The following is a 27152-nucleotide window of genomic DNA, read 5'->3' as shown; positions in this document are numbered from 1 at the left end:
CTCTCTGTCAAATGAATAAATAAAATCTTTAAAAAAAAAAAAAAAAAGGAAAGAGATTTCAAAACTCTACTTATATTATACTCATAAATAAGATAGAAAAATAAATTTCCTAATTAAAATGTTAGATTTTTTCCAAAAATTGAAACATAAGTGTTACAAGCCTTTTACAAGACAAACTGAAAACATCTTTAAAATGTAAAATATGTATGTCCTGTGACCCAGAAATTACACTTTTGGCAATCTAGCTCACAGAAACTAAAGCACTGTTTCATAATGACATCATATACTCAGATTTATTATCACACTGTTTTGTACTTGAAACAGAGAAAATATTCATCAATAAGTGAACAGCTAAATTATTTGGTATATCCACATGATGGAACATAACTTAGCCATTAAAAAGATTCAAATAAAAGTTAAACCAAATAACCTGTAGGGATTTCCACAACCCACTGAATGAGAAAAGCAACTTACAGAAGAGTATGTATAATATGATCTCATTAACATAAATACACCAAATGTTTATGAATATAGAGAAAAATATAGGACACACACACAGCTGTTAACATGACTGTGGGAGACGGAGAGTCCCATATAGGATTTTATTTCATTTATGTAAAATTATATACACACATGGGAAAATAATAAAGTGCTAAAAAAGATAGGAAGGGAGAATAAAGATAGAAACGAACTATTATTTTAAAAACAAATCAATTAAAATCAACCTGAGAACTGTTTCTTTGGTGTGCATATGAACCATTACCTAACCTAATCAAGAGTTTTTCTTACACTTCCGCTTGTCATATTTAGGTCTTTATTATACCAGATATTTTGATACACCAGGCTTCTGATTTCAGGGGGTTTTTTTCCCTCAAATGGATGGCCATTTGCCCCAACTCTATTTATTGAGAAGTTCATTCTTTCCGCATTTCATTTGTAGTGCCACTGTTGCTATATCCCAAACTCTTGGGTATATCTAGGTTTGTTTCTAGACTGCCTATCCTGTTTCACTGCTTACATTACTATAGCTTGATAAGTTTTGGTAGATACTATATTGAGTCTTCACATCTTTTTCAAGGCTACTTTTGCCATTTGGCCCTTTACTCCTTCACAGTAATTTTAGAAACAGCTTGCCAACTTCCATGGAGAAAAATCCTAGACTTTAGACTGGAACCCAACTGAATGAACACCTGAGTTTGAGAACTTGTATCTTCATGATACTGTCTCTTCCCAGCCAAGGATGTCACATATATGTTGCTCCTTTTACTAAGGTCTTTTTAAATGTCCCTTAGAAATGACTTGCAATTTCATCCACATAGGTCTCACACACTTTTGTTAGACTTATTCCCATTACTCCTCTAGTTTTTATGTTATAGAAAATATTTTTAAATTACATTTTCTAACTTATTCTAACAGCTGATTTCATTATACTAAACTTTGCTAATTTCCTAACAGTTCTAATAGTCTATAGACTCTCTTGGATTTTCTACATAATTAATCTTCTGTAAATAGCTTTCTTTCATTCTAACCCTTACGACTTTATTTTTCTTGTCTTTCTGTAGAGGCTGAGACTTCCATTACCACGATGAATAGAAGCAGTGATAACAGTCATCTTTGCTTCGTTCTGATTTTAAAGCAAATGCTTCTAACTCTACCATTCAGTATAGCAAATCCCCATTTATCAGATAAAGGAAATTCTCTTCTATTCCTAGCTGTCTAAAACTTACTGTTATGTTTAACATGGTAATTACATTTTATTAAAGTATTTTTCAGCATCTATTTTCTCTATTACTTCTTTTGGGAAAGGCAGTCCTCCATAAGCAAGTCCCCGCACATCCCTGTTGTGTACTCCAAATTGTAAGACCTTGCCATCTGCTGATGTTGAGCAGTTTCTGTAGCTGGTCAAACGGAAAATTCAATAGGTCAAGATGCCCACAGCATAACTACTGTGTGACTGCTCACTCTCAATGAAAGGAGGACTGGCTTGCTTGCTTGCTTCCTGCTTACTACATAAAGTAGCAAGCTCTTGACCCCATGTTCCTCAGCTACAGTGCACCCCACTGTCTGCACAGCCACCATCTCTAGCCATCACATCACCTGGACTTGGGGGCAGGGAACCAGCACTACCAGTTGATGCCCCTAATGACTGAGGTGCAGTGAGTAATAAACTGCCTTGCTCTGATCCACTAAATCCTGTCGTCTACTTCTGGCACCTCAAGAGTTATAGCAGTTGACTACTTCCCCTTATCTATAGGTTATTCTCCGACAGTTTTAAGAGATCTTTTTTATTTTTTTAAAGATTTATCTATTTTTTGAGGGGGAGAGGGAAGGGCAGAGGGAGAAAGAAAGAATCCCAAGCAGACTCCCTACTGAGTACGGAGCCAGATCTCTCCATGAGGCTCAATCTCACGACCCTGAGATCATGACTCCGAGATCATGACCTGAGCCAAAATCAAGAGTCGGATGCTTAACCAACTGAGCCACCCAGGCGCCCCCATAGGAAATCTTTAAAAAGCTCCTTTTATAAATTCTACCACTTCCTTTGTGAAGTCATTAAAAAAAAAATCAAAGAAACCTGAGGGGTGCCTGGGTGGCTCAGGTCATGATCCCAAGGTTCTGGCATCAAGCCCTGCATCGGGCTCCCTGCTCAGCAGGGAGTCTGCTTCTCCCCCTCCCCCCCCCAACTTGTTTTCTCTCTCTCTAATAAATAAATAACCTAAAAAATAAAAATAAAACAAGCTTGATTAAATCTGTCCATCTTTTTTTTTCCTAACTAGTCTATCAAATGCTTCTGTAAGTAACCAGGGCTAACAATGATTAACATTCCTCCAAAATATGTTGAGACACTCTGTAATGACTCAAATATTCTGGAGGGGAAAAAAAAGCCTTAACCTTCTAATTAAGCAGATACCTTATAATCCATATTACACATTAGGAATAATTTAATAATTACTTTGATGAGAATATACCAATAGTTCAAACATTTTTATTATCAGTTTTCAAAATGCCAAAAGATACAGAATGCTATTAATGTTGTTATACTACAGTCACAAAAATGTTTGTTGCTCTCAAAATTATAAATCCTAATAAAAATATTTTATCTATGAGCCTTGAGATTAGATTTCAACACCAGACATCTCAATGAATCAATTATCAAAGTAATTATGGTATTACGTTCATCATTTTACCTGTACTCAGGCTGTCGACTTGCAGAATGATCATCTCTTGTCCACCTATAGCCAGATTCATCCTGTAAAATAAAAAAGTTATTTAGATATTTGTTTACATTATTTTGGTCAAGTAGGATATCTCTAACAGTACTACTGGAAACGTCTCTAAGACCAAAATAATATGAGGACAAAAACACCTTTCTAAATTTCTCTGAGCTTCAAAGGCATTAAAAGGGGGAAAAAAGATGTAGCAAGTCATCCATTTCAACAAGTAATTTAGTACACCGAGAACCTGTGGCACCATTCAGCTCTATGAAAATGCTTAAGGTATTTCTTTGGTAGGCCCTAACAGCCTTATTCCTCAAAACATGCCAACATCACAACAGCTAAGGATCATTGCAAGAACAAAGGTTCAATTTAAATTTAATCAAGCACACATTTCTCGACCTTTCATTTTATTTTCCTTCTGTCAAGCTCTCTCGCCAATTTTCAAATTCAAGCCCAATGAAGAATTTACTTTCCCACTTTTCTTGTTCAGTTTTCCCTTCTCATCTTGATTCTCATTAAAATCTATAAATTGGAAACAATAAGAAGCTATCACCTACTGATAAGCTATATTAGAGCAAGATGTGGCACTAAGTTGAAAATTAAAAAAAGCATATTTTGTCCTCTAAAAGATACATTTCAGGGGCGCCTGGGTGGCTCAGTCGTTAAGTGTTTGCCTTCGGCTCAGGACATGATCCGGGAGTCCTGGGATAGAGCCCCACGTCAGGCTCCTCCACTGGGAGCCTGCTTCTTCCTCTCCCACTCCCCCTGCCTGTGTTCCCTCCCTCACTGGCTGTCTCTATCAAATAAATAAATAAAATCTTTAAAAAAAATAAAAAATAAAAGATACATTTCAAAAGGTACATAAGAAAAACAGCAATTCACGCCCAATTACTTTAAAATTACATATAGAACAATATAACATTAATTATTTACAATCAGAAATACTAATTCAGCTAAGATATATACTATCTTTATCTTCCTCTTTAGCATCATATACTCTAACAAAAGAGTAATGTATTCATCATTTTCCTTCCCAACAGTAAATATAAACAAAGAAAAAACTCAACAGCTATAAGATATTAGATCAAATAAGTAATTTACTTTATATAACTAAACTCAAGATAAATTACTGTCACAAGAGTCTTAAGGATCTCAAATGGACTTATTTTTGTTTGAAGAGAATATAAAGAGAAAATGTTGTATAAAGTATGAATAAAGACAATTTTAACAAAAAACTAACGTTGAGGCACTATTCTGCTACAAGGTTTTAGGGAAAAAAATTATATTTATGAGGATTCAAATACAAATTGGTCCAATGAATCCAAAATTCCCCATCTACATTAAATGGCCACATTTGGTTTTCTAAGAGGGATAACAACTTTACGTAAAGGCCAAAATTTTTTTTCCCCTCAGACTACCTGGAATAATGGCTCTAAAGGCAAAATCCAGTATTTCTAGAATAGAGATAATGTATAATGTTTACTTTTCAACACCAAATCCCTTTTCCTAAAGGAACAGCATGACATTTAAAAAATGAACAAAATAAAAATCCATTCTATGAGAAGGAAGCTAGGTGCCCCAAACTTTAAAATGACAAGAAAACATTGAATAGTCTCATTACTACTTTAGAATTGTCAAGGATCACCACAATGCAGTAGTAACAGAACTGGACTTCCATACATACCCAACCCTGGGTAAATTACCTTACCTCCATTTCTTTGAGGGTAAAGTATGGAAAGTAATTCCAACAGCCAATGTGAAGTCAAATCTTAATATAAACAATATTTGAATATGTACTGTTAACTGCAATATTATACAGTAGGGAAGGGGAAAAGAGAAAAATGTAGGAAAACATTCTAGCAGAGGAGTGATGTAAACACACAAGCTAAGTAAGTCAAAGGAATTGCATCAAGGAATAGTTGCAATCAAGTTCAATGACAGATTACTGCAACATTAAATACATACTTCTAGATTATTAAAGATGATCAAGAAAAACAAAATACAATAGCAACAATAATGGTAATAATAGAAGCTAACATTTAAAAAGTGCTTATTATATATAGGACAGGCAGTGTTTTGAGAGCTTTATAATAAGTTACTAAGTAGACTTTAATAAGTATAACAAAAATGAGACTGAAGCTCAACTGTAACCCAACCTCACCCAGAGCATCTCATCATAATGAAAATAATCAAAGTAATTATAAGTGGATACATCCAGTAAGAGGTGGTAACCACCTGTGTACCACTTAGTGAGTACCAAGGCAATGTAGATTATCTTTATCTGCTTCTGCAAATTCTTTCCAATTTAGGGGATAAAAACACAGGCTAGTTGGAATTAATGTCATTTAGATAGAGCTACCCAGAGTGGCTTACCCAATTTATCCCAAGATTCTCCACTACCAGTTCCCACTTGACAGCTCTAGCAGGCAACTCAACGGAGCATCAAGCAGGAAGTGTTTATTCTACTGCCTTCATGGCCAGTCACATAAATTTCAAAAATTACATGATTTTTAAACTTATAAAAAATAACAATTAGTACATGGGGGAAATTTACATACTCCTCTGTGAGGTGGACCACTTCTTCGATCATGAGAAAAACTGCGGCCCTCGTCATAGTCTCGGTAATCAACATGACTGTAATATCTATTGTAGTTTCCTTCACCAGGTCTGTCTAGCAGTGGTGGTTTCTTTGGCACAATATTAACTACTCTATGGTAGCCATCCTAAAACAGACAAAAAGAAATATATAAAAATCACTAATTTCTCTATTTGGTTTTGGAAAGGTTTTTAAAAAGTACAGGAGTTCTTATCCTTAATCAAATAGAGTAAATGTATAAACAAACAAAAATGCATTAATGAAATAACATGAATATAACTAATAGCAAGGTTTTCACATGGATTAAAGGAAATAAAATTGTTCAATGAAGAAAGCCAGGTGTTTAAAATAATAAGCAGCAATGCTAAAAACCAATCATAAATAAAAGAAAAAATACAAAGTTATTGTTTTAATAAAAAAGAAACTACAGAAAGAATGTTACAGTAGCTCTAATCCTAATTGCCTAAGAATTTTAGAAACAAAACCATTTAAGATAGCACACATCTTTAATCTACTGTATTTGAAGTAAACTGTTTTGAAGAAATACAAAATCTTCACACATAAGGAACAGCAAACAGGGAGGTAATACTGAGCTAGAACCATCATCAAGAGGAAACATTCTGCTATTTCTCCAGAAGCACTGGAGAGAAGAGAGCCTCTGACTTCACAGGTCTGGAAGCAAAATAAAACCCTGATATAAAATTTGAACTGATTTTCAAAGTAGTATGCTGTTAATGTTTTAAAGTTTTAACAACTAAATGGATTTTTTGGGGGGGGGGTTGAAAAAGATGGTTATCAACAGTAAGAACTAGAGAGCTACAGAACATGTATTTGTAAATAATCTGGGTTTGAGCATTCCCGGTATGTCCTACCAATATCAGATGAAATATATGTGAAAGAAATTAGAAAGCTATCAAAGTATAAGACATGATCAATTTAAGTTAACTGATTTGACAAAATAAAATAAAGCCCAACATTCAGGGCATTACTATACCATCTTTATGTCTGTTTCATTATCTGTACAATAGATTAATACTCATACCTACCTCAAGGAATTATTGTGAAGACTAAATGAAAAATAGATTGTAAAGCATTTAGTACAACGTGTAGGACAGACCAAGTGCTCAAAAACGTTTGCTGTTTGGATTACCTTTTTCAAGTCTAGGTGAAACACAATTCCTCAAAGTGTCTATTTCCTTAAATTACTTCTTAGCACTAATAACTACAACTATTCAATTATTAAATTACTGTGTCCTATTCAAATTTCCCAATGGGTAGGAAATTTGTTAATGTGCTGAGAAAAAATAAAATCAATAGTTATATCTATTTGAGAGATAAAAGGATCTACCTAATTTTTTCTTACGGGGATGTAAGGTGGTTTCCTTCTCTAGTATGAGAGATATTAAATTGTAACACATATTTTATATGTTTACATAAAATATAATAGACAAATGAACCCATTACTCTGTCTTGTAAAAAGTGTCTTTCAATAGAGATTTCAATTAAATCTAAGCAAACACTGAGCTTCTAAAAAATTCAACATTAAACCACAATTAGCAACTTTATAATTTATTATCATTGTCTAAATCAAAATTTGTTATTCATAAAATTAGAATCACTTATTTCTCCAATTCCAAGAAATCATAAAATTCCATTCTACAATATCTTTGTTTATTTGTATATATTTATTTGGAGGGACAGTGGCGTAAGTATGCATATCTAAACATTTTTATGAATAGAGAAATTACAAAGCAACATTTTCCTTTATTCAAAGTGATTTTAAGATTGTAAAATGCATACGGTAAAACTTGCAAAGAATAAAACTCGAATCACATTTAGTCACAGATTTAACAAATTGTTTTTCCAAATAATAAATGAAAACAATCATTCCAAAGTTGTTAATTACCAACAGAAAAAAACTCTTAATGACAGCTCTGTATCTAGCAATGAAGATCAAACTGACATTTCCTTTGTTTTGAAAGTGTTCAAATATAAGTACCTTATACCATCTCACCTCTATAGACATCTATTCTTAAAAGAAAACTCCCTACTTACATGAAAAGATTTAAGGAAATGAAGATGACTATAGGAGTCTGTGACAAAGCAAAACTATATTATCAGAAAGTTCCTATCTTATCCAGGTATACCATTCAAGGATTTTTCTTTCCAATAAAATCCATGATGGGAAGCAAAGATTTCAGAATTTTTTTCAAAAGCTTTGTTTATAAAGAAATTTCACACAATATTTTATATTACCTGCCATGCCAGACCTGATTGCAAACACCATCAGTGTTTGAATTCTCATACAAATTTACACTGAGCTATAAACATGTAATTTTCCTTCCTAAATGCTAACAGAAGGACACTAGCCTTTAGGTACTGATATGGTTGGAGCCTTCATTTTAGAAATACCTTGGAAAACAATAGCACCATTATATACATAAACCAGAAATAAAAATTATGACTTCTAAAGAATATCTTAAAAGATTTTAGAAGATAACAGGATCATTTTCAATTAACTTAAAAATGAACTCAATGGAATCAAAACACTTCTATTATTTAAAACGCAGATATTTCAAATATTGAGTTTGAACATAAAATCTGAATTCACCTCAATGAAATCAACTGTCACTGCTTCTGTTTATTATGAAAAATATATACAGTATCCCATTAAGATCAGCCTATATCAACTTAATACAACTGTTATGTATTTATACTATGTATCAATTTTCCATGGCTGTTACTATAATTTCCAAAAATATGCATAAAATCTATCAGATCTGCTCCTCTCAAATGAGTATTAATGTTATGATCAGTCAGACCAAAATAAAAAAGTATATTTAACTCGTTAAAAAAAAAATTTTAAGCCTACTTTACTTAATCATTGATCTATTCTGGCAGAATATAGAAAGCAAAACCTTGCATGTAAATTTAAATACCTATTTGAGAAGTTTTAGGTCAATGAAATTTACCCTTTCTCATAGGTCACTATCTTGGGGGTGAAACAACTCCTACCATTAGGCCCTATGAGTTTCTGAAATAAGGATTGTTCAGTTTGCTTGTGCTAATGGAAATCTCATCAGGTTAAGATACATATCAAATTAGTTTTGCGATTTTTAAATCTGAAATGGTGATGTTTTGTTACAAAACAAGCAATTATTCTTAATTTGCTATAAATTCCAATTTAGTAGAACTACCTCCTATGAGAAATACTTTCATTTCAGTAAGTAAAAGCACCAAGTTTTGTGTCATTCAATATTTAAATGTCAAATTTTCCACACTAATGTTTAGTCTCATTACTAACCAGGGGCAAATTATGAGGATTAGCACATTTCTTTAAAAACATTTCTTTTCCAATGCCATTAAAATATACTTGGCACAAACTCTAACACAAAAACATTTCATTTAAAGGAAAAATTTTAACATGTAAGTGCCTCCTCTTAAGCATCCTTTTCATTTAGAGACATACTGAAATATTTATTTGCACTTGAAATAAGGTATCCTGGATTTACTTCAAAATAATCTGGGAGAAAAGAAACTGGGGGAGGCATAGACAAAACAAGATGGACCATGAGTTGATAATTGCCACTTGGGTGATTCGTCCATGAGGAGTTTTGTTATTTTGCCTACTTTTATATCTTTAATTTTTGTCCTTATAATAAATCAAAAACTACTAAAACACACTAACCTACCAGCAAAGTAACCAAGTATGATAGTGCGTGTAAACAGTGCCATTACTCCCTGAAAAAATCAACTTAATAAGAATGCAAGCTTCTTGGGCACAGAATTGGTCTTAATTCACTGCTCAATTCCCAGCACCTGGAACAGCACTTGGCACATAGTAGGCACTACATACATAACATACATTCTGCTTCGCTATATCAATTTTATGTTACTTTTGGCATCACATGCTTTTTATTAGAAAAGTACCATGCAAACCACACATAACTAAAAAATTCTACTACATAGGCTGGTGGACTTTTGCTTTCGAAAGCCTGAGCTTCCCTCACTCCGCTTCCTCATATTTTGTGACATGCATTTCTATAATAGCATTTATTCATTTAATTCACTCACTGAATTTTCAAAGAAATACTGGTGGTTTTGCATTTCAATGGCTTTGGGGAATAATGGATCAAATATCTGAAACTGGAACTGCCCCAGAAAATCAGGACATATTGTTACAGAATGTAGCCAAGAACTCATCATTCCTCTCTGGAAATGACAACAAAAAGAAAGTTAAGTTCTTGCAATTCCGTCAGCCAAGAAGGTAAAAACACCTCCTAGGGCAGCTCTACACAAAGGAACATTACTAAATCAAAACTCAGCAGATGAACACTTCAGACTTTGTATTTCATGTGTGTAATTTTCACATTTAGAAAAAGCTGTAAAAAAGACACTGCACTTTTATAATATATGTATCTACGTAGTTAATGAAAAACAGACTGTTGTCCAGCTTACTTTGAAATACATCAAAAAATTAGGTGGATTAAGTAGATGGATAAAGGACAGACAGATGGAGAAATATCTGATTAAGTTTTCATAAAATGTAATAGTTGAATATAAGTAGTGAGTAAATGGAAACAATAAGAAAAAAAGATATGCAGTAAAACTGCTTTTCTGTTTGAGAACAGAATCCAAATATACAAAACAGAGCATTACCTTCCTCTATGCAAGGCATTAATGATAGTAAGTGGTCACATTTTAAAGGATTAACTAGTTTAATATTTAGAAAAAAATAATAATCTGCCTTTTCAAAACTAAGTTTTTATTGAAGCATAACATAAAGTGTAAAAATCATAAATGACTCCTGGATTAATTTTCACAAGGTAATTACACTGTGTAACTATCACCCAGATCAAAAAACTGAACATCCCTAGTATGGCAAAAGCCTTCCTATGCTTTCTCCCAGTCACTACTCCTCTCTCCTAAAAGTAACCACTTTCCTGGTGAGTTTTGCCTATTCTGAAACTGTATATACTATGTAGGAAATACAGGATATGCTCTTGTATTTGCCTTCTTTCTTTCAGTATGATGTTTGTGAGGTTCACACATGTTGCTGCTTTTGCAATGATCCATTCATTCTAATTGCTGTGTAAATTGCACAATTAATTCATCTATTGTTACACATGTGTACTGTTGCCAGTTTGGAGCAGTTATGAATAATGCTGCTTGTGAGAATCTTGTACAAGTCAATATGGTATATCAATATGGTTTTTAAAATTACATTAGATGATCTCTGCTTTGTAAGCAAATATTTTTAAACTTTAAAGAAATTATATTTTTATTAACTCCAAATTCAGGAATTATAACTTTACTGATTTATATTTCTAGTTCTAGTGTCATTTATCAAACAGTTTCTAACCCGAGCATTCAGCAGGTCCTTGAAATCAGTTGTGAATATAAAATTACTTTTTCCACACAAATACGGCAACAATCAACACAATAGCAACAGAAGTATCTGTGGCTTTTTCACTAACAGAAATCATAGATATTTTCATATCATGTTATAGCTGTTACAGTATCTCAAAATACCACTTATTCTCAATACTTTGAAAATACAGTAGTAAAACCCCCACCATTAGCTCTTAATATTTAATGACCTACTAAAGTACATATCACATTACAAATATGTTTAATAGTTTGATAATTATATTCAAATATAAGCAGTCTCCTTTAATTCTGTGTATTTTATAGTTTTAAAAACCCTACTCTGAAAAGGGATCAATAGGCTTCACCAGACTGTTAAAAGGATCCATGGCACCAAAAGGCTTAAGAAACTTTGATTTAACTAAAATGTAGGTGTAATGTAGAAGGCAAAGGGATAATTTCCAAGAGCCATCAAAGGTGCATAATTGAGGGGAGGAAAAGGCTTTAAATTTCTAACCAAAATAAGGCCAAGTTCACCAATTAAAGTGAGTCTTGAGGAAGGGGATGTGGGAATACAGAAGGATTTATCAACTGAGAAAGGCTTATTGGGGGGATGAAGGGACCAATCTAATAGAATGAAAATCTTTTTCTTAAAAAGGAGAGGAATGAAGCTGTACAAGGTCTGGGCTGGTTCTGTGCTCTCAGGAGAAAGGCAATCTAGGCTCCTCCCTGTATGGGAGGAACCAAGTAGCCAGAGCATTTAGGAAAGTCAGATTTACCATAGGAGACTTAGAGACAGTACAGTACCTCTAGTATGACTTTAAATGCACTTGTGGTATAAAATGTATCTATCTGCTTCCTGCTGATGAAATTATTTTATAAAGAAGCCTGTTTCACATTTATACACACATAAATGATATAAAAAGGAAAATGTGTGGGTTTGTATAGATTTTACTACAATATCCTCATCCACTGAGAAGTTCCATCACCTGTCATTTTACCTTAACTCCTGTCACCATCAGCAACTTCAGTGTTCACCTACAATCTGCATAAGTCACCTGATAAACGTTTACACAACACTGTTTAGATCCTAGCTGCAAAGATTAGGACTTAATTATCTGGATGGGGCCCAGACATTGGTATTTAAGAGCTCTCTAGGTGAATTCAATGTACAGTGAGGACTGAAAGCCTCTAATCTAAATCACTGATCCAAAATCTAGCCTCTAAGTTTTCCTGATTTCGACTCCAATAACCTTCACCCACCTTCTATCCCTACCACCATCCACTGGACTTTAATCACCCAGAACTGTCCTCTCTTGGGAACTCTACACTTCAAAATACCAACTGCCTATCTTTCTATCACACTCTGGTCTTCAGCCTCACTGAGCCTCCTGTCCCTCAACCCCTCACTTCTTTCAATCCACTGTCCCTCTCACAGTCTTACCTCCTTTCTGAATCAGCCCATAACACGTAATATATTACCTTGGTAATTCTCTGAATCAGAACCTTCAATATCCTTAATTCCTGAGTCTACCACTCATCATGCAATCTTAAATCAATACAACAACTTGCTTTCTCCACTCCTAAACTGTGCTACTTAGGGAATAAAGCACACATTCCTGCAGACTGTTGCCCCTGTAATATTTACAGTGCACAAGCTCATTGCTCCTCAGCCACAGTCTTTTTAAACATCTCTGGTGAGAAGTTACCAACAACGGCTACTCCCAATTCAATGCAGGCCTCAAGTCACCCTCCACCTCCTGCACTTTCAAGGGATGATCTTGCTACCCCTTCAGAGAAAACAAAGGCTATTAGATATGAACTTTCTCAAATCCATTCTCACACAATGACCTAGAGATCTGAAGGGCCCTTATGTCTTTAGGACACTGATAAACTGATTATTCCCATCTTAAAACTCACTCCTCCCCAGCTTGTTTAAACCACTCACCCTGCCTAGCAAGAGCCAACAGCCTCCTGACAGGTCCCTCTGCCTCCAGTCCTAACTCTCTGAGCTAACTTCCATTGCAGTGTGTTCTATGATAAAACACAACATGCATAAATAATGCAAAATGGTGTAATAAATGGTGTAATATAACTTTTTCCATGATTTGATCATGAATACTTCCCACTGTTGTCTGAAATTATATTTCTGTATATAAATCCCTGCCTACATTTATGGCTTTTACAACATTCTCCTGAGTTCTACAAATGTTGTACCATTCAACACTGTTCTGAAGATTAAGAAGTGTATATATAAAACCCGTCACTTGCAGTACGTGGGAACTACTTAAATATGTAATTATAGTAAGTTACCACTTTAAAGTCATCCCCTCTCTAAATGTATCTTATTTTATAACTTGGAGTCATGTTACATTAAGGCAAAAAAAAAACCTAATTAGAAAAGGAAAAAAAAAAAAGGCAATCCCCAAAACTGAAAACAAACTAAAACAAATCCAACTATATATCCAGTTGGTGGCATAACCACACAGAAAACTCTTTTAAGTATTCTTGAAATACAAATTCTTAATGGGATATATCCTTCGAAAGGCAGGGGTCCTAAGAATTTTTTTCCTAAAGCCATCCCTTTTCCCACCCCTGCATGTTTATCTCTATCACTTTGTTTTGCATGTTTATCTCTATCACTTTGTTTTGTTTTCCTAGGTAAACTATAATTTTATCAAATTGAAAAGAATTTAATTCAAAGTTTAATTAGAAACACAGTCTATAAACAAAACCTGGAAAGAAATGACGTATAGTAATAATTAAGTCTACCCATTCTGAAATATGGTAAGGTCTTTTTCCATCTTTTGTAGTTCTTAACTAGCTGGGCATTCCACTGCATCACTACTGATGTCATCTGTGATGTCATGAGGATAGCAGCCATCAATACTGCAGCCCACAGATCAGGCAGTCCCAAGGATCTCAATGGTTTCAGAGAATTCTCTGGCTAAAGATAAGTGATGCATCTGTCAGGCAATGTTGACAATCATCAAAAGTAGTATTTCCACTGTGCTTAATGTTTTTTTGCTTCTTTCAGTCTCTTGGCAGTTCCTTGAGAGCTTTGACAATCAGGGTAGAGGGAGAAAATACCACTTCAATCTGGGCCTGTCTGTTCTGAATGATCAGTTTCACTGTAATCCTCAGACTCTTCCAATCATCCACTGCCTTGGCGAGGTCATCACCATCTCTATTGGAGAAAGACTCAGGAGGCCAATCTTGGGGGCAAGGGCAGACATAGCACCGACTTCCGCATCAGTGCACCCCAGGTATGTGACTTTGATCTTGTTCGGTTTGGATTCTTTAACTTAGGCAGCATGGTGGAGGCAGCTGATGTCAGGATGAACCCAAATTCAGGACTACCAAAGCGAGGTGCACCTTTGCCACCTCTGAGCCAAAAACCAAAAAGCCCATCTTTTATCATTTTAGATCAACCCCAGCCTAAGCTGTAACCCAGGCCAAATGACAATGCTGAAAGTGGTATCGCCCATGTAAATGGGTTGTAGGACTTACTCAGAATACAGAAGTAAACTATATTTGTGCCCTTTGATAGTATATGATGAATCCATAATATATCCACATAGTATCACCACAACCCAAATCCCCTGGTGCTTAGAATGGGCCTGTGTAAAAGGTTAAGATTGATAGCTTCTTGACCCTCCCCAAACCTTCCCTTGGGTATCTGCAGAGGAGTTTGGGGAGAGACTGCATATATTCACTCAATAAACACTGAACTCCTACTATGTGCCACATACTAGATGGTGCTGGGAATACAATAATAAGCAAAATAGCAATCTCCTTGAGAAGAGAAAAGGCCTAATTAAAAATTTCCAATTTCCAAAGCAACAAAGAGACAAGTAGTAGGACAGTATACTAAAAGCTGCCTTCCTGCCCCTGATCTGCCCCTACTTCGTAACTGCAAACATTTTTAGAAATACAGAAAAACAGGTGACAGCCAATAGCAGGAGCAGGTGCTCAAATACTCCTTCATTACCTGACATTCTACCTTTATAAAACCTCAAATTTTCTTCACAAATTCAATTCAGTATTAAAAATCCTCCATTTTAGAAATTTAAATAATATGAAATATAGATTATCTACATAAATAAAATGTTGCCTTTTATTTTCCAAAAATTTTAAAATATAAGCTTAGTCTGTCTATGTTTCGACCTCGACTGGTCAATTTTTGGCACTTACAGATCTTGTTAGGCCAAGCTTAGTCTATGTTTTGACCTCGACTGGTCAATTTTTGGCACTTACAGATCTCGTTAGGCCAAGCTTGGGTGTCCCAAACCCACTTAGATACTAGGTTTTGAAGTATTCTACATCAGGAGCAACTTACACTGGGGTGACTTCGAGGAGGTACTCGTTCTCTTGGAAGTCTTTCATAGTCATATCGTCCCTCAGACCACATTTCATCTCTTCTGTAAGCCACTGAACAAAAAGAAACCAAAGAATTATGGTTTTTATGTTATTAGGAAGCAACAGAGAAGATTTTTAATAGAGTAAATAGTTACATTCCAACAAATACTTTCCAGAGATACTTAAAAAAAATGTAAGTGACCAAAAGGAAAAGAATGATTAAGGCAGTTTTTCTTCCAAACAATTCAGAAACGTTCTTTTTAAAAAAATGTAATAGAAAGCCCCACATTCTGTTTCAAAGGCTATGTAAAGCTTCAAAGAGCTTATTCCTATCAATTGTGGTAATAAGATCCATAAGGCCACAAATATTTTTTCATTCTTATAGCACAAATTACAAAAGATTCATTTTCATGGATAATTCACAATGCTGATCAGCAATACTGCTCCTATTTCCTGGTGGATGGTTTCTACAACACCAGTTTTTAGTTGTGCTACATTCCTAGAGCTTTATTTCTATGTGTTCAGTGAAATGGTTTTAACTGAAAAGTACTGAATAAACAATCCTATAAAGACACACTCAACAAACCCTGAAATAAATCACTCTTGATTTCGCTTTTAATGCTATAAATTTATTTTAATTCAAAGGCACTCTCGTAAAATTTTAAATGAAAATAAAAGTTCTGTCAGCATTTTTCATGTTTGGGATGCAGAGAGAGGCTTCCAACTTTGAGAGCTGAATGTTCTGGGTGGAGGGCTAATGTAGTGAATGATGGAGTCCAGATGAAAACAGTATGTGAACAGGCAAAAGACTTAAGGTAAGTAAGACAAACAAGAGATGGTGAGCAGAGGGTACAGGAAATAGCGTGAAGATAATTGATATGAAATGGCAACAGGTAGATCAGGGGTTGGCAAACTTCTTTTTATAAAGGACCAGACTAGTGTTTTCAGCCTTGCAGGTCACAGGTTTCTGTCACAACTACTCAATTCTACTGTTATAATATGAAAGCAGCCATAAGCAATACATATAAACATAGGGGTGTGGCCATGTTCCAAAAAATTTGTATTTACAAGAACAGGCAGGCAGTCCACAGGCAGCAGCTCAACAACCACCAGAGTAGATGAGAAACGGTTAACAGAACAGAACCAGGAGAAAGTGAAGCAGGTTCTGACCCAAGAACTATGAACCATCCTGATACACAGAAGGATAATCACAAGTGAGAAGTGAAAAATGGGACAAGTACTAACTCAGGACCTTTGTAGTACACAGAAAATAGAGCAACAAGTCCGGACACATAGTCTGCAGATTTGTGGAGAAGGAAAATTTCTCAGAGACGATACACATCAAAAGATTTTTAGTGGCTCTATATGATGTAATAACACTAAGTGGAAAAAGAAAAGAGATGACATCCCATTTTGACAGTATAGAATTCTAATGGTTTAGGCTAAGAAAAAAACAAAGGCTGGAAGATGAGGGCAATATTTTCGACACAATCCACAGTGAAATCTTAATTTTCTCTGTAAAAACAAATCTACAATATTTTTTAACACAAACACACAATAAAATGAACTAACTCAGGGGCGCCTGGGTGGCACAGCGGTTAAGCGTCTGCCTTCGGCTCAGGGCGTGATCCTGGCGTTGTGGGATCGAGCCCCACATCAGGCTCCTCCGCTATGAGCCTGCCTCTTCCTCTCCCACTCCCCCTGCTTGTGTTCCCTCTCTCGCTGGCTGTCTCTATCTCTGTCAAATAAATAAATAAAATCTTTAACAAAAAAAAATAAAAATAAAATAAATAAAATAAAATAAAATGAACTAACTCAAAGATGCCTAGAAAAATCTTAATTTAGGGGTGCCTGGGTAGCTCAGTTGTTAAGCGTCTACCTTCGGCTCAGGTCATGATCCCAGGGTCTGGGGATCGAGCCCCTCTTCAGGCTCCCTGCTCATCAGGGAGCCTGCTTCTCCCTCTCCCACTCCCCCTGCTTCAGTTCCCTCTGTCACTGCTTCTCTCTCTGTCAAATAAATAAATAAAATCTTTAAAAGAAAATCTTAAGTTACAAATTAGCTTTTAACATTATACATAAATCAACCTGAATTCCAAGTCATCAAGAATGTTATTTCAGGGGCGCCTGGGTGGCTCACTCAGTTAAGTGACTGTCTTCTGCTCAGGTCATGATCTCAGGGTCCTGGATCCTCCCTCTCCCTCTGCCCCTCTGTCCTCCCCCCACCGCACATGCACTCGTGCTCTCTCTCTCTCAGATAAATAAGTAAAATCTTAAAAAAAAAAAAAAAAAGAGAGAGAGAGAGAGAGAGAGAGAAAATGTTATTTCAAAGTAACCAGTCTTTTAGGTACAAGAATTGATGGAAGCTTGAAAAAAAAAAAAGGAAAAAAAAGAAATTATCAAAATTACTCCTCCTATACCACCTTTACTGAATCCACCAAAGGTTTCAGTCTAAAGAACTCAGAGTTTATCCTACTTGAGAAACAATACAGTGAAATAAGAGCAACCAACTGAAATCAAATCACAGAAAAAAAATGAACCCAAAAGAAAAATGGACAAATGATATGAACAGTTCACAAAAAAGGAAATACGATGACTCAATCTTTCAAAAGACGCTCAAATTTCTTCAAAATAAGGAAGATAAAAACTAAATTTTCACCCGAACGAGTATGATTTGGTACAGACTGGGGAAAAAAAATGGGCAATATCTATTAAATGTTAAATGCACATATGCTTTGACCTGGAAACTCTACTCCTCTGTATACTTGAACAGGTACATAGCAAAGATTGAAAGCAACCTAAAATGGTCAAGAGGGTACAGATTAAATAAAATGCTGTACATTCATATAAAGGAATATTATACAAGCCATTTCAAAGAAAAGTAACCCCAAATATAATATAGGAGGAATGCCAAGATACACTGCTAAGTAAAAACAAAAACAAAGGGTAGATTAAAATGTTGAATATGCTGTCACTTGCGAAAATAAAAAGATAGGGTATGAATACATATCCATATGCACAGACTCCACAGGAGAATGTAACAGTGCCTGCCACTGGGGAGAATTGGATGGTTGGGTATAGGAAGGTGAATATTTACACTGCATAATGTTCTATACCTCCTATTATCCATAACAAAAATAAGTAACTATATTTAAAGGTCCTGGAAATCATTCAATAAGCATAATGTGTCAGGGCACCTGGCTGGCTCAGTGGGAGGAACATATGACTCTAGATCTCAGGGTTTTGAGTTCAAGCCCCATGTGGGGTGTAGAGATTACTTAAATAAGTAAAACTTTAAAAATATATTTTTAATTAAAAAAATAAGCATAACATCTCAAGTGATGGCAAAAATTATGAATATAAATTAATGAACTAAAGGAAAACAAGTAAAAACAAGACTTTGCAATTAATGAAAAAGAAAAACAAGAGTTCTAAGGAAATACTATATAGTTTCTTAACTAGACATAACTCTACGATATTAAAATTACTGGCTTCCCACGAAAAAAATGTAAGAATAACTACTATACTACTTACTTGAGTCCTTTCAGGAATCAAATTTAAAGTTTTCAACAATCTCCTGTAGGATGGGGGGAAAAATACAGACATAAGGATTTGTGTCTGTATAAACCAACCAATGGAGAAAAATAATTAACCCTTCATTATCTGTATAAATCAAACTCTCAAAATAAAAGAATTATGACCATTAATAAGCCAAACTCCCTTCAAACACATCTTTAAAAACAGAAGATATTATTTTGACCACCAGAGGCCACCCAAGTTTCGTAAGAACAACCGAATTATATTAAAGAATTCTAGTCCTAATTTTGCCAGTTGAAAGCTGGGCAGGGCATCTATCTTACTCTTATCTCTGGAAGAACTGCATTAGATGTTTAAGGTAATTTTTATCTAGAATATTAAGATTAAAGTAGCTCACATATTGAAAAAATTCTAGCATCCTTATTAGTCTGGAAATCCTTACAGTTTTAGATCAGTAATAAATAGTCCCATGTTCAAGTCATCTCAAAATCAAGGCAAGAATCATCAATTCATCAAAGAACACTAAACTTACTAGGTAAAAAATTGATGGATAACTTTTTGTTTTTCTGATTTTTTTTCTTTTAGTAAACACCCAACATTACATTAGTTTCAGGTGTATGACACAATAATTATACATTATGCTATGCTCACAAGTGTAACTACCATCTCTCACCATACATCACTGCTACAATATCACTGACTATATTTTCTATGCTGTGCTTTTTACTTCTGTGACTTCATTCCAGAACTCAAAGCCTGTATCTTCCACAACAGAGAACTTTTTAAAATTTTCTCCAAGGGGCACCTGGGTGGCTCAGTTAGTTAAGTGTCTGCCTTTGGCTCAGGTCATGATCCCAGGGTCCCAGATCCAGGCCCGCAACAGGCTTCCTGCTCAGCAGGGAATCTGCTTCTCCCTCTCCCTCCTCCTCCTCCTCCCTCTGCCCCTTGCCCCTGTTCGTGCAGGCCTCTGTTAAATAAATAAAATCTTTAAATAAATAACTTTAAAAAATTACTATATATTTTCAGAATAAAAAATATAAAAGTAGAAGACAATATAAGACCAAAAATATATATGCACTAGCGGTATTGCTTGGTCACAGAGCACTCATTTTTTTTCTTGATTATTCTTTTTACTTAATCCAAGTTTTTATTTAAATTCAAGTTAGTTAACATACAGTGTAATGTTGGTTTCATGTGTAGGATTTTGTGATTCATCACTTACATATGGCACCTGGTGTTCATCACAGCAAGTGCCATCCTTAACACCTACCACCCATTTAGCCCATCCCCCTGCTCACAAAAACCAACCAAAAAAACCCCAAAATGATATTGATATTTTAGTAAGACTAAAAAGAGCTTGGTGGAGTAAAATAATTAGCATCCACCAGGACAAAACACCCACCCCCCGCCAAGAAAAAAAAAAGTCAAACCTCACTGATGAGGCCCATGTCAAATTATTAACATCCTTCATCCTTAAGAAATATATGCAGTTAGGGAAAGAGGAATATAAATAAAATATTCCATATGCAACCTTGTACTGTTAGTAAAACAAAACAGAAGACACAGTTTGATGATTACATACAAAAGAAAAGAATATTAGACTATAAAGAGGAGAAGTTTTAAGCTGACTTTTGAATTAAGACAACAGAAAAGGGAAAAGATAATCTATTCAGCAACTTTCTGATTAGTAGCACATTATTTATGACATTATCCTGATTTAGGAAATTGACCCATCCCACAACTAGAACCCAATTAGCTAAATGTAAGCAAAGATGCTCTCTTATTGAAGTGGTATGTTACTGTGTAATCACTAATCTCCCATTTGGGAGTCTCAGAAATACTCCAGTAAAGTTCTCTGATCCAAAAGGATATGAAAACTGAAGAACAGAACTGAAAAATGGAATGGCCCTCTACATTACAATTGCAGAACAGGATTAGAATTCAGCATAGAAAATGTAAGCTTCATTTGGAAGTTCGCTAATAACTAGTTCTAGATTATAAAATTTGTATTCTCTTATGCCATATTCATTAGAGAGTATGTTTAATATACCACTATGGTATATTAATTCCAGAAAGAAGTAAGCCTTTCTTTGAGCACTCGAGAGAGCCAACCATTATTGGGTTGACTTAGTTGAGGACTAAGAGAATAGGAAGGACTGAAATTCTCAGTAAGAGTAGCCTAGAAATTGAGAAAACAGAAAATCAGACAATAGCCTTCTGTCAAACCATTCACACTTTGAATCCACAGGGAAGGCAACAGATCTATATTTCACCTTACCCAAACTAGTTATAGTAGCAGCTCAGACTACAGAATAACTGTGCACACTGCTCTTTTCAGCCTCCAGTATTAAGTACACTCAGGATTTAAAAAAACAAAAAACAAAAACCCAAAAAACAGAAACAGGGCGCCTGGGTGGCTCAGTCAATTAAGCATCTGCCTTCAGCCCTGGTCATGATCCCAGGATCCTGAGATTGAGCCCCCACAAGCCCCAAGAGCCCCATATCATATTGGGCTCCCAACTCAGCAGGGAGTCTGCTTCTCCCTCTGCCCCCCTCCTGCTTGTTTTTCTCTCAAATAAATAAAATCTTAAAAAAAAAAAAAACATGCAGAATAAAATAGCTTTCCCTACTTTCCAAGCCCTCTCCTTTCGCTTTTTATTTTCATCAGTAACTATTTGGATAGTGAACCATGGTTAGTGAACAGAAAAGTCACATATGACCTCATATTCTAGATGACTATTAGGCATTTGCACTGGCAATTCCCCACCTAGAATGCTTTTCTCCAGGAATCTACATGGTTAACTTCATCCTTCAATATTACCTTCTTAATGTCATTTGTCCACCAGATCCCTCCCAATCTTGCTATTCTTTTCACAGCACTAATCATTTAAGATACTGTATAACTTATACTTGATGCATATTATTGGTCCCTTGCTACTAAGAATATGAACTATATGAAAACAGAGATCTCTATGTTCTTCATTAATGGAAAGCACCTAGAACATTCTGCACAACGTATGTCCTCAGTGTTCATGGAGTTACTTTATTAATGCTGGTAACATACCCCGTCTCTAGATAAATGATTCCCACATCTCCGCTTCCATCCTGACTGTTCAAGAGGATGTCTCACAGATATCTTCAACCCAATACGCCAAAAGTTCCTCACACTTCTCAGAAACCTGCTTTGTCTCCTGTCTTCCCCATTTTAGTCAATGACAACACCCTGTACCCAACAGCATAAATCAGAAACCTGAATCATCCAATACTCAAAACTTTTCATACCTAACTATTCATTAAATCCAGTTATTTCTATCTCTTCACTATATAAATATCAGATGTTCCTCATCTAGCTATCGGACTCCCCAGTAGTAAAACACTTGTCTCCCTGCTTCTCCATCACCCTATAAATTGTAGCCAGAATGTTCATTCTGGTAAGACACCTGATTTAAAAATCTCTCAGTAGTTCCCCATATACTGAAGAATGAAGATTCAACCCTAACCTTAAAAAAGGCTTATTTATGACCTTGCTTTTGCCTTTCCAGCTTCACCCCCACCACTTCCCGAACAGCTTGGCATACTTTCCCTCTGCCTAGAATATCTTATCTGCCTTCACCTTCCACTCTTCCTTCAGGATTCAACTTAAATGTCAGCTTTTCTTATATTCTCCAGAAAGAATAAACTTGTTCTTCCTTAGGGCTTCTTAAAGCACCCTGCTATAATAGTACTATATAACATCATACGCACTTTACTTTTCTTCCACTCCTCCCTCCCAAACTAAACATCACTGCAAAGGCAACGACTGCATACTTCTCTTACTCCTAATGTTTAGCAGGGTAAAGGTACTTATTCAATATTGGCCAATTAAATAGACATATTAAATAGTTATCTCCCCGCCACATGAGCCATTCTGGGGAACCTAAATATTGGTACCTTTTAATTACAGATATTCTCCCTGCTACCTCAAAATTCACCTTATGCCACTTTGCTTTTACAAAAGACCTACTTTAGTACCTGTTTTCACTAACCTAAAGAAATCCAAAGATTTCTGCATTTACAAAGCATTAATTGACTCTTTCCTTAATGCCATTCAGCTTATGAAAGGTTTCAGAAAGTGAGGCAAACCCGTAGTCAGAAAACTTCCAATGAATACTATTAAATTATGGCTTCTGGGGCTCCTGGATGGCTCAGTCTGTAGAGCATGGGACTCTTGATCTCAGGGTTATGAGTTTGAGTCCCACAGTGGGTGTAGAGATTACTTTAAAAAAAATAAAATTAAAAAAAAATATGGCTCCTACACATTTCTCATGACATGAATGCCACTTCATTTTTGAGAAAAAGGTTATCAATGAGAATCTTTTAGCTCTAGAACCTAAAGCAGTGTTTTACCCTGGCTGCACTTTAGAATCATCTAAAGAACTTTACTCTGGCTGCACCTTAGAATTATCTAAAGAGCTTTATTTTTTTTAAAGACCTTATTTATTTATTTGAGAGTGAGAGCCAGAGAGATCACACAGGGAGAGGGAGAGGGAGAAGCAGACTCACCACTGAGCAGAGAGCCCAATGTGCGGCTTGATCCCAGGATCCTAAGATCATGACCTGAGCTGAAGGCAGACGCTCAACCGAGCCACCCAGGCAGCCTAAAAAGCTTTAAAAATACAAATGCTTAGGCCCTATCCTCTGAAATCCCTATATAACTGACCTGTGGTGGAATGCTGACACTTTTTAAAAAATCTTAAATTTGGATGCCTGGGTGGCTCATTTGGTTAAGCATCTGCCTTTGGCTCAAGTCAAGATTCCAGGGTCCTGGGATCAAGCCCCATGTCGGGCTCCCTGCCTGCCTCTCCCTCTGCCCCTTGCCCTGCTTGTGCTCTCTCTAATAAATAAAATCTTTAAAAAAAAAATCTTAAACTCATCTTATCTCAGTATGAGATTCACTGACCTTAAAGCAAGATAAACATATTCCAGACATCCTAAATTGAAGCAAGAAGCTTTTAAGGATTTCAACCCAGAAACTAGATAATACTATTCTTTATTGGAAAATGCTTAAAATTCCAGACAACTAAATTAAAAATGAATTTTAGAACAAAATTAGTGAAGGTCTATGAAATAAACTAACACGGATGCCAATTAACATGGTCAAAATAGAACAAACTATCTACTAAAATTACTGTTCCATGCTCAGGGAGATAAATGTAGGTAGTGAAGAAAGCCAAGAAAATTTAGAGTCTTGAAAGATTGCTTAAATGTGGATGAAAGATAGTGGAATCCAAAAAAAGGTAAAAGAATTATGGAAGATGTGTCTGAGAATGATGGAACTGATCAGAACAGAAGATTTGCATTTCAAAGGAATGTAATGTAAGCCAGCAGAGGAATTCAACAAGCTTTCATTTCCTCCCCTTTAGTAAATATTCTCTCTCCTATTCCAGATAAAGGATAGAGGCTCTGAAAAACTCAATCCCAGAGCCAAAGCCTGGAATCATTCAGTTCTGCATGACGTTAAATCCCAACCCCTTTTCATCATACCACATTGCTTCACAAAGGTTAACAGGCAAAGACAGAACACATTCAAGGGCATTAAATGCTAACAATACAAAGCAAGCAACTAGAAGAGAAGCTCACTGCAGGCTTCTGAGTCTAGAAATAAGGTGTAGGAAAAAAATGTCATTCCAGAAGATTAACCTGGCAGTATACAAGAGAGATTAAAGGGGAATGAGGCTTAGGAAAGGAGACTGTTTCATAACCACTGTATAATTTAAAGTACTTTGTTCTCTGCTAGTTTCACAAATTACTTTTCAGTGCTTTAAGGATACTTCTTATATATGCCCCACTGTACTGTATTAAATACTTAAGAGATTCTTTTTTTTTTTTAAGATTTTATTTATTTATTTGACAGAGATACAGACAGCCAGCGAGAGAGGGGAACACAAGCAGGGGAGTGGGAGAGGAAGAAGCAGGCTCACAGCGGAAGAGCCTGATGTGGGGCTCGATCCCACAACGCCGGGATCACACCCTGAGCCGAAGGCAGACGCCTAACCGCTGCGCCACCCAGGCGCCCCTAAATACTTAAGAGATTCTTGATTGCTCAATTTAAGTGACCAAGTAGCTGAAATTATAAAAATTGATAAAAATACCAGATGTTTGCTTATGTATGTTTACAAATCTAAATCTTACTTCACATCTGGATAAAGGTTACAATCTTAACTGCTCAACCTCCTTCCAGTCTCAGCTCTCCTCTCCATTCCACCTTTAAAAAAGGATACTCAGTTAATTTTGCTAATATCTCATGCTTATCTGAAGCTTCCCTGATCAAGAATCCAAATTGTTTCACATCAATTAACTGTAACAAATCCAAACTACTCTGCCCACTGTCTTTCTATTGTCTCACCTAAACACCTGTTCTCTACAAAAAGATCATACATGCCAGCCTCCTCACTGTGCCACAAAGTAACAAACACACCATCCTGGAGGTGTTTGATGTATTTCTCAAACTACAGTACCTCTTTTCATTCTCTCATTCAACTTCCAACAACCTATGAAGACCAAGCCCAAAATCTAGTATTCTCCACAAAACCCAATTCTAAGCCCTACCACACTAAAATGGATTCCAAACTGGTGACTGATATGCTGCATGTGAAACGTGTTTGGCCCGCGGTTTTTTGTTTTTGTTTGTAATAAAATGTTATTCCACTCACAACACTTAAAAACTGGGAGATAACACTTTCCAAAAGCATATTTCCAACTATTATTGAAAAACCTACAAGCTCTGGCAACACTGGAATCATATTCTCACACAGCCACAATCAGCTGAAGCTAAGTAGCAGCTGACCCCTTTCCAAAGGTTCCTACATTTTGAAGTCAGATAACATGTCAACTGCCCGACTTCTGAGACTGTACCTGCAGTAGCTGCAATCAAAGAAATACCTTACTGCCTATTGGGCCCTGGAATTAAGAAAAGAAACAGGACAAATAATAGTCCCTAGCTTAGTAGAGAAGGCAAAGAGACAAGCAATTAATTAGCACACGTGTGGTAAATGCTACGATGAGGAAAGTAGAGGGCATTTAGCACATGGCAAGGGTACCTAACTCTCCCTGGGGGAAGTTACAAAATATCCCTCAGAGAAAGTCACAGGGAAATCGAAACCCTTAGCAGGTGTAGGAATTATCCACAAAGGGGTAGAAGAAAGGTCAGAGCAATGAAGTGCCACACAGAGAGAAAAGAACCTCCACAAAGGGGGGGGAGGGGTGTGTGTGTGTGTAAAATCAGTTCAATACAGGTGGGGCCGTCACTTAATCTTAAACGCAGGTGTCAGAGAAAGGACTCTACTGAGGGCAGGAGACAAAAAGCCAAGTGTTAGTTATGGTCAGGAGATGAAAGAGAATTTCCATAAAGTGGCAGAATATGTAAGAGTTTGTTAAGCAGGGACCAGAGGTTTCAACGAGCTCAGCTGTCGTGTTGAGGGGTGAAATGCTTAAGGGGGAAAAGCAGTGATAGCCTAAATCAAGGGAGAGGAAGTACAAAGCAGCATGGGGTTGAGGGTGTAGCATAGAAGACCAAAGGGGCTTACATCTTGGGCAGTAACCAAAAATAACGGGGATGTGAAGCATGGTAGTTTTGGCTGGCCACAAGTTTGCCAAGAGAATTAGTCCCAGCGGTCCCCTGGTGGATGTGGAGGCATTCCAGCCTCTCAAAATTCAGGTGCGCCCTGGAAGCACTTCCTTCTCTCTAGAAGACATTGGCTTCAATCTGGATTGATTGTGCACTCCAGGAGAGGCTCTGGATTCCAGGCTGCTGGCACGCAGGCTCCCAAGGAATGGTTAGAGGCCTGGTCTGTGTGTGCTGGTGGGTAGAAGTATAAACTACCTTGCATTAGTTTCTGATTCTTCTGTAGGAATGACGGGCCCGTTTATCTCCTCTTAAGAGAAAAAGCAGTGTGCGACCATTACAGATTAATAGGACGGAAAAAGGCGCCAAGTAGTCCAACATTTGTCCATACCAACTCAAGATGAGTCATTCTGTGAATCCGAGTTGACCTTGTCTCAACTAGACTGAGATACCCGCCAGAAAAAGGCCTGTCTTA

At 36.1% G+C, this 27152-nt stretch overlaps 1 protein-coding gene and 1 pseudogene across 6 annotated transcripts in view; both read right to left on the bottom strand.

Moving 5' to 3' along the window:
• The window catches only part of PPHLN1 (periphilin 1), a 139990-nt gene that overhangs the window by 112333 nt on the left and 505 nt on the right, over window positions 1-27152 (bottom strand). For 2 of the 6 annotated variants that reach the window (XM_011228137.3, XM_011228140.3), the window contains exons 2-5: window positions 19072-19114; window positions 15521-15612; window positions 5777-5941; window positions 3189-3250 (exon numbers count right to left, since the gene is read on the bottom strand). In XM_011228137.3, coding sequence (XP_011226439.1) covers window positions 3189-3250; window positions 5777-5941; window positions 15521-15612; window position 19072 — 320 coding nt within the window. In that variant the 5' untranslated portion in view covers window positions 19073-19114. The remainder of the gene's footprint in view (window positions 1-3188; window positions 3251-5776; window positions 5942-15520; window positions 15613-19071; window positions 19115-27152) is intronic. The other 4 variants (XM_011228141.3, XM_011228142.3, XM_011228138.3 and 1 more) reach the window with 3 other exon arrangements.
• On the bottom strand, window positions 11164-15179 carry LOC109490018 (annotated as a pseudogene).

Source organism: Ailuropoda melanoleuca, chromosome 16 (genome assembly GCF_002007445.2).
Source record: "Ailuropoda melanoleuca isolate Jingjing chromosome 16, ASM200744v2, whole genome shotgun sequence".
Classification (NCBI taxonomy): Eukaryota; Metazoa; Chordata; class Mammalia; order Carnivora; family Ursidae; genus Ailuropoda; species Ailuropoda melanoleuca.
The sequence above is the reverse complement of the archived record's forward strand: the minus strand, read 5'-3'. Positions and strand labels throughout refer to the sequence as shown.